This window comes from Anopheles aquasalis, chromosome X (assembly GCF_943734665.1).
Source record: "Anopheles aquasalis chromosome X, idAnoAquaMG_Q_19, whole genome shotgun sequence".
NCBI lineage: Eukaryota > Metazoa > Arthropoda > Insecta > Diptera > Culicidae > Anopheles > Anopheles aquasalis.
In genome coordinates, this window is record NC_064876.1 from 4,914,032 (window position 1) to 4,921,531 (window position 7,500).

The window sequence follows — 7,500 nt, forward strand, 5'->3', positions numbered from 1 at the left end:
CGAATTGTATTCCTTTCGCTTAACCGCATTTCGCTGTGCCTATCGCTTGCCGGTTTCCGCGGTTCCGGGATTGCAGATGTGCCGGTTCGAGCAATGCGTTCATCCGGGATTGCAGAGAAACACCGACCGAGCTTCAGCACGATCCCTGCAACTGCAAGCAACCAACGAAAAATGTCCGGTTATACTGTTTTGTTTCTCTTTGTGTAATTTCGCTTACCAAGCCAAAGGGTCCGTAATTTTTCGCACAAATTAGTCGGTTGCGTTCAGTTTCACGCGCGCGTTCCGTTGTTTATATCCGTACATAAATGAACTGAGCACCTTTGTCAGAACTGAGCACATACCCAATCAACAGACAGCACCTAAAAAGCACCTAAAGAAGGCGCGCGGCTTTTGAAAAAAAAACAAACAAGGATACTTTTCATCGCAAGGACACTATTTCCATTGATGAGTGGAAGGAATTTCGAAACGAAATGCGCCCCCAAAGTAGCCGCTCGAGTAGGAAAACCCTTCCTCGCCCGGTTTCGCGATCAACAGTTGAACCGGCGCCTATAAACCAGTCAGTCAGTCAGTTAGCGAATGACAGCCAACACCGCGGGCGAGCGCTCGCAGGCGGGACAGCGATAGCGATGCACAGCTCTGTGCACAGGACAAAAAGGGAAAGCATTATCTCCCCTCCCACACTGCCAAACCCCCCTCATACGATTTGTTCACTCGTTTTCTTCAACAGCAGCCACAACGGCAGCGCAACGACAACGACAACGGCAGCAGCGTTTTCAGAGCCTTTTGAAGTTTGGTAAACGCTAGTCCACAGCAGCGGACCGGGCGGACATTAATCTGGGCGTTTTATTGTGCGTTTTTTTTTTTGTTTTTCCCAATTTCTTACCCCTTTATGTGTGTGTGAATCGTGCTGAAGTGAGTTTGTGAGTGGGCCAAGTGGGAAGTGCGGGGAAGGAAGCGTGGGGAGGGGGGGGGGGGTGAGATGCGGAGAAAGGAGTTGCATTTTCATTGCGTTTTTAGGGGGGAGGGCGGGTTTTTTTTCGGAAACACTTGTATCGGATTTACGCACGAGATGCCCGGTGACGGGGCGACGCGTGGGCTCCCTCCACTGCCGTGGTACCGCGCCCCGTCCTCCAGCGCGCTGGCTGCGCATAAAAAAAAAAGTATGCAAAGAAGGTGGTGGTGCATCATCGCGATTTCGCGTGTGTCGGCGAGGGCGGTGATGGCGGTTGCAGTTGTACAGTTGTTCATTTTCACTGCTGCGGGCGCCGCCGCCATCGTTGAATTCCAGCACCAGCAGCAGCAACAGGCCCAGCATACACACATAGCGGCAGCGGTCAGCTCTCGTGCATACACCAGCGGAAGGTCGGATTGGTCGGCGCTCGTGGTGGTGGTGGCATGCCTCAAGTGCCTTTCGCACAGCAGCGAGAGTGAAGAGGACCGGTGGTCGTCGGGCAACGACGGTGGCGGCGGTGGCGGCGGGGGCCCAATGAAGACACCTCTGATCACGCAAGCGGAAAACGGTGCCCTGAAGGCGGGCGTGGAGGAGGAGGAGGAGGAGGAGCGTGGCCGTTTTTCGGACTTCGGCAGCGGCCGCCGTATTTCGAGAATTGTTTTGCAACACAACACGGACACTGACGCGCAGCTGCTGCAGCGCGCTGCAGTTGCATTCCCAAAGACACGACCCACGGCCGTTAGCCGCAACCCGTGCTAGAATTCCCTGGGATCCCTGTACCTTTCTAATTGATTCCATAACTCGCCCCCCACCCACCCATCCCTCTATGTGGTTGTTCGGCCGCAGCATAACCCCTTTCGCTCTCTGATCATTCCCGGTGGTTGCAGTAAGGCCAGCGGAGGAAAGTTCGAGTGGTTCGCGTCAAGTGAACAAGCGCGCCTGCCCGTCCCCTTCAGTGCTTTAGTGTTCAGTGCACAGTGTGTGTGTGCGTGTGTACGTTTGTGTGTGTGTGTGTCTGTGCCAGACAGCAGCCTCCCAGAGGAAACCCAATCAACCACAGCCGCCAAACATCATCATCAAACGCTTCACAACGCGCTCAGCCATTGGGCCGCCATCCATCCATCCAGCCAGCCAGCCAACTCGATCGATTTTGAACCGAACGCGAACGGAAGGCACACGGACCCAGCCTAGGCCCAGCATCAAACAGCGACAGCACGACAGCAAACCCGTAGCCATGTCGGAGGAAAACCAAGACAATGGTGCCAGCCGGAACGGTTCGGCGGTCCCCGAAATAGAATTAATCATAAAGGTACGTCTGTCCTCCGGTCCTGCCGCGGCCGACAACGCCAACGTTGCTGCGTTGCTTTCCAACTATCTTTCCTCGCTCGCAGTTTTTGGTTCGGTTTGGACGGCCCGATGATGACCCACCCGATGACGGGGTGACATGTTTACCGGGCCCAACAATAGATCATCACGGGGTCCCGTGGTGCGGTGGACCGATATCCCTTCGACTGCGAAGTATGTCACGTTCGAGAGCGTACCCCTCCAGCCACACATCTGGCTAGTGCCGACACCATAGTGCGAGCACTATCGGACCAGCGACACAGCCACCCTCAGGCTCATTAGGCTGACCACTAATTTGTAATTTACGGCCAGTCGCGTTGACTGACGACCCTGCCCCGCCGCCAACCCCGTTACAGGCGCAACGATACCACGACGGACTAATTGTTTCGGCATCCTCCTTCGTCACCAGCAGCCACTCGGAGCCACTCGAGTACTAGTTGGAGGCATAACAACAAGCTTAACGAACTGACGCGGACTGGTGGCCCGATAGACCCACCGATAGACACTGATTATAGACGGTATTAGTCCGGCCGGAGGGGAGCGGTGGAAACGTGCCTGCTGCCTTTAATCAAAAGTGGAGCTTTCGCTAAATGAGCAATTCATTATGCATCTTGGGTACAACGTGGCGCCTCCTCTGGTGGCACTTCTTTTGCTAACCAAAAGTCGTCATAACCGTCTTCACTGTTATTGGTTCCGTTTTGGCCTAGGCGCAATTTGTAATGGGTTGGTCACAGCAACATCAACAACAACAACACCAACAACGGTCAGTCAGCGTCAGTCTTATGTCGGGCGATGACTAACGCCCCCGATGGCCTGCGGAGGTTGATCCGCGACCGCACATGACCCAGCCATGTGCCGCTCACGAATGGAAATTACCTCCGTCTGTGCTGTAGCATCAAGAAGCTAGCTAGATAAACAAACAGTCCTGAGGTGTGTGCGAGTCCGCATGTGTTGTGTGGTACCGTGCCGTGCCGCGCCGATGACGCATCAAGTGCTCTCCCTTCTTCCACCCTCGCGGGCTCAGGGTTGAATGGTGGATCATCGGGCGCGGAACATATCGCGGTATCATATTTGTACCCGCTACAGCTCTAGCGCACACCTCATCCAGGTGCAATCAACGCCGGGTATGGTATCCGGAGGGGACGATTTAAGGAGCCTCCCTATTTTGTTTTTTTTTTGGTGGACCGGTGGTGGTCTGATAAGGCCCACGGTCACCCCGCACAAAGTATGATCTTAAGCGACAACGACGACAATACGATCCTCGACCGGGTTCTGAGCATAGAGCGCGGCGCTCCAGTTTTCTACTTCTTATTTCCCTTCTTTCTCATCTTCTCGTCGAAAGTGAGACATGCTGTTAGCGCACCCCCCCCCCCCCCCCCCCATTTCCCCTCCACACCCACGTGCGGACACAGGAATCCACTTTAACTGTAATTGTTTCAGCCACGGAGAGTGGGCCAGGTTGGCGGGCGGGGGCGGGGGCGGTGCGCCATAGCGCGGCGATGCGCTATCGCAATGCCCCGTTCCCCTCCGCTTCTCCCCCCATCGGACCTACCGCCTACCGTGCCGCTTATCTTATCTCCGGAACGTGTACTTGTGGCCCAATCGCGCGGTACCATTGCAGTACTTAACCGCCACGGTCTCAGCGTGGCTATGCCTTACTCCTCACCCACCCCACCCACCCCCCAAATGTTTTCCAACACACCTCCCCCCCCCCCCCCCCCCCCCCCCCCGCCGGTGTGCAATATGTCTGGAACTACAACGCGCCGCCCGTCATCGAGCAGAGAGCAAACATAAGAACAACGCTCGAAAAAGCGAGAACCCTCACCCCGGATGACGACACCAGTGTTCTCCCCCCCCCCCCCCCCCCAGGCGGCAAAAAACCCTTATAGTCGACGATCCAATCGCAGCAACTATTTGTGCGTCCAGGGCCAGCCTAGCCAGCCTGGTCGACCTGACGTGTGTCGTTCCGCGTGACGAAAGCGCGCTTGGCGGTTCGCCAACTGCACCAAATGTCGTAAGGCAGCTGGAAGAAAAATTTTGGGGGGAAAACTCGCCTCACCCAATCGGCCTCGCTCGCTCGCTCGCTATCACAACAGCGCAGCAGCACCCACCCCCCTGGCCGGGCGGATGGTGATGTCATCTTGCCAGGCAGACCAACCGACCGGCACAGGCCCCGGACGTGACGGTTTCCGTTCGTGTTCTGGTCCCAAGATGGGCGATGACGACGACGACGACGACGACGACGACGGCAGCGACAGCAACAGCGACAATGAATTGCAGGAGCCGTCACTATAGTTTCGCGGGGCCGCGAAACCGGGTGCCATTGTTCACCAGCGTGCTACCTCCCCCTCCCTCTCCCCGGCAACCCCTTTCTATGCCCTTGCCGCTCGTTGGTGATCATATCACCGTTTGTGCGTCCTCCATGTCTTTTTTTTCTCCGTTTTTTTTTTGCTGTTTTTTTTTCCTTCACCTTACAACTATTATTATTACTATTGCTGTCTGCATTAGCACAACCGAGTGGTGCTGTTCGGTGTGGTGTGGTAAAATGTTGTTGTCACGGCGCGCGTCAGCCACGTACCATCCAACCGTGTGCTCTGTGACCGATCGAAGGTGTGCTATACCGGACACAACAAAATAATGCCCGCTTGGTAAATGGTTGAACAAATATGTGTGCTGTCAGTGGTTGCGTCCCTTGTGCGCGGTGGGGGGATCGGGCAATCGGGCGCTTCCTCGTCACTGTCACGAGTGATTAGCCGCCTCACCACTTCCAGCACTTCTTTTTCGTTGGGAAATCATCATTATGAAACATGATGATTTTTCGCCGGATGACACGAGTTTTTGGCAAGCAATGTGACATGCAGGCTTGAGAGGCGTCCTTGATTTCAGAGGTGCCGCGTGCGCCATGGTCCACTGGACAGAAAGTGGAGAAAAAGAAAAAAAACAATTCGCACGATATGATGGCACCCTTGTCCAGTCCACCCAACGCCACCCAGGGCCCCGTGGCACACATCCTCCATGTCAACGAGAAAGTGCGCCCACATTTGATTACCGACTTCATCCGGTTTCTATTCTGATTTTCTAATTTACTGATTTTCTCGTTGCAGGCCTCAACCATCGATGGCAGACGGAAGGGTGCGTGCCTGTTTTGTCAGGAGTATTTCATGGATTTGTATCTGCTGGCCGAGCTGAAGACCATCAGCCTAAAGGTAGGCGGCGGGGGCGGAGCGATGGAACGAAAAAAAAAAAAACAAACCAGTGATCCCTCACCCTCACCCTGGACAAACAAGGATGCAGCGCGATTGGCAAAGAAAATACTAGGCAATTGCGGAGGGAAGGGCAGGTAGCAGCAAAAAGGGTGCGCGTCATCACATGTTGGCGTCACAAGGTGATCGTTGCTGCGATCACAGCGGCGCACAGCGGGAACTGGCATGCGCGGCGAGGGGTGCAGGCAGCTCCAGCGGAATGTTTACTCTCATCACACACCCCCCCACCACCCACCACCCTTTGGGAGTAGTTGGTTATTTTCGAATCAACGAATGCGATGGACCGTTGGCAATGAATCAACTATGATATCATCGCTGTGTGTAAACTACCCCCCCCCCTCCCCTCCCTAACCTTTCTGTAACTGCCCCCATCATGCCACGAGTGAGGGGCGCTGCGCGGTGGCCTTGTGCAAATGCGCGGCGGGCGGATGGCATAGCGAGCAAACAACAACAACAGCAACAAGAGGAGATGCAGAGACAAAAAAAAAAAAGAGAAAAAGAGAGAGACATTGAAAGGGGGAAAACGGTGATTTTGCCGCTCCGTTTTCTGTTGCGTCCGTATACTGACATTAACGCGTTTTAAACATCCCGATCACCGCGATGCGGATGACGATGGCGACGTCACGCGCTAACCCACAGCCCCGTGACGCGATCGGTCAGTCAGAGTGGGTCTGCGATCGTCCCCTCGTTTGCCCACGGTACGCAGCAGGGGTCTACTGTTGGGTCGGTGGTGCTCCGTTGTTCTCCCGTGTCCGGGTTTTTGCGCGTACGGGCCTTCATGGCAGCTCATGATGCAATCGCTGGGTGGTGCCTGGGTTGTACGCACCACCGTCCGTTGGCCCCAACCTCGCGTCTACCCTTACTACTACTACTCAAGTAGCTTCCAAAAAGGGTTGCCTTCTACTTTGTTTGGACCTTTTAGATGAATGAAGAGAAAAAGAAAAGGAAAAAAAAGGTGTACTGCCATTGCGGCCGCTGCTACGGCGTGAGCGCAAGAGCGAAAGTGAGCGGAGGGTGGGAAAGGGACCGTAAATCACGACTCTACGCCCCCCGTCCTTCCCCTCTTGGAAAAGGGAGATCACATAACCAGGCAAAAACGTGTCGCACCGTGGTTTTAAACCCCCTGAACAGTCCAAAAAGTGTCTCGTGGCTGCGCGGCGCGGGCCGCTCGCTATGTTGCGCTCAGCGATGCACAAACTGCTCGGGGCGGTGCCCGATGCAACCGGGCGTGTATGATTTTGAAAACGAACTACCAAGAGAGCGCGCGCGCACGCGTGTGTGTGGCACTGGCGTCTATTTCACGGCAATGGAATGTTTCCCTTTTGGTGTGTTTTTTTTTTTGTAGTGTGTAGCCTTGTTTTCCTTTCTTTCTACAGGCCCCCAGCGCCCTCCTCCCGGTGCCGGTGCGTTTCTCGCCAGCTTGTCATCTAGCTTTACCGGCCAGCGTTTGTCGGTTGGCTGCGTTTGTTTGTTTATTTGTTTGTTTTTTCTTTGCGAGCGCACCAAATCTTACACTGCTCCTCCGCATGACGCACCGACGGCGACGATGACGGGGACGCGGGGTTTCCGATCGGCAATATGTGAGCCCTTTATTTCACCAGCCCACTCGCTGGAAGAGTTTATAGAGTGGAGTAAAATTTTAGTGCTTAGTCTCAAGTGTGGGCTGGCGGGGGGGGGGGGGGGGGGGGGGGGGGGGTAGTTGGATCGATGGCGGCATTGAACAAATGGTGCGCGTTTGTGAGTAATAATGCCGTTGCGCGGCGATCACGATCATTTACCCCGCCACTTGGCAGCCGTATCAATGGGCGAAAGTGTTCGAGTCGTGGAGAGGGAATGGAGTATCTTCGCGTTGGAGATATGGCGATGGCGTTCACCCCATTCACATGCTAGCCTTGCCTTGTTTATTTACTAATCAAACACTATAACCGTCAAAATCTGTTA

General features: G+C 54.9%; 2 protein-coding genes across 6 annotated transcripts in view; one reads left to right on the forward strand and one right to left on the reverse strand.

The window, feature by feature from the left end:
- Positions 1 to 381, reverse strand: part of LOC126570382 (uncharacterized) — a 5,261-nt gene extending 4,880 nt beyond the window's left edge. The window contains exons 1-2 of the mRNA XM_050228113.1: positions 218 to 381; positions 1 to 151 (exon numbers count right to left, since the gene is read on the reverse strand). The exon at positions 1 to 151 is cut by the window's left edge and continues 54 nt beyond it. The gene's annotated coding sequence lies outside the window, so the exon portion shown is untranslated. The remainder of the gene's footprint in view (positions 152 to 217) is intronic.
- Positions 382 to 720: 339 nt separating this feature from the next.
- LOC126570414 (chloride intracellular channel exc-4) overlaps positions 721 to 7,500 on the forward strand; it is an 11,688-nt gene continuing 4,908 nt past the window's right edge. Inside the window, exons 1-3 of one of the 5 annotated variants that reach the window (XM_050228179.1) lie at positions 721 to 793; positions 1,840 to 2,261; positions 5,401 to 5,502. In XM_050228179.1, the coding sequence (XP_050084136.1) occupies positions 2,187 to 2,261; positions 5,401 to 5,502 (177 nt within the window). In that variant the 5' untranslated portion in view covers positions 721 to 793; positions 1,840 to 2,186. Of the gene's footprint in view, positions 921 to 1,839; positions 2,262 to 5,400; positions 5,503 to 7,500 lie in introns of all 5 variants that reach the window. The other 4 variants (XM_050228171.1, XM_050228188.1, XM_050228163.1 and 1 more) reach the window with 4 other exon arrangements.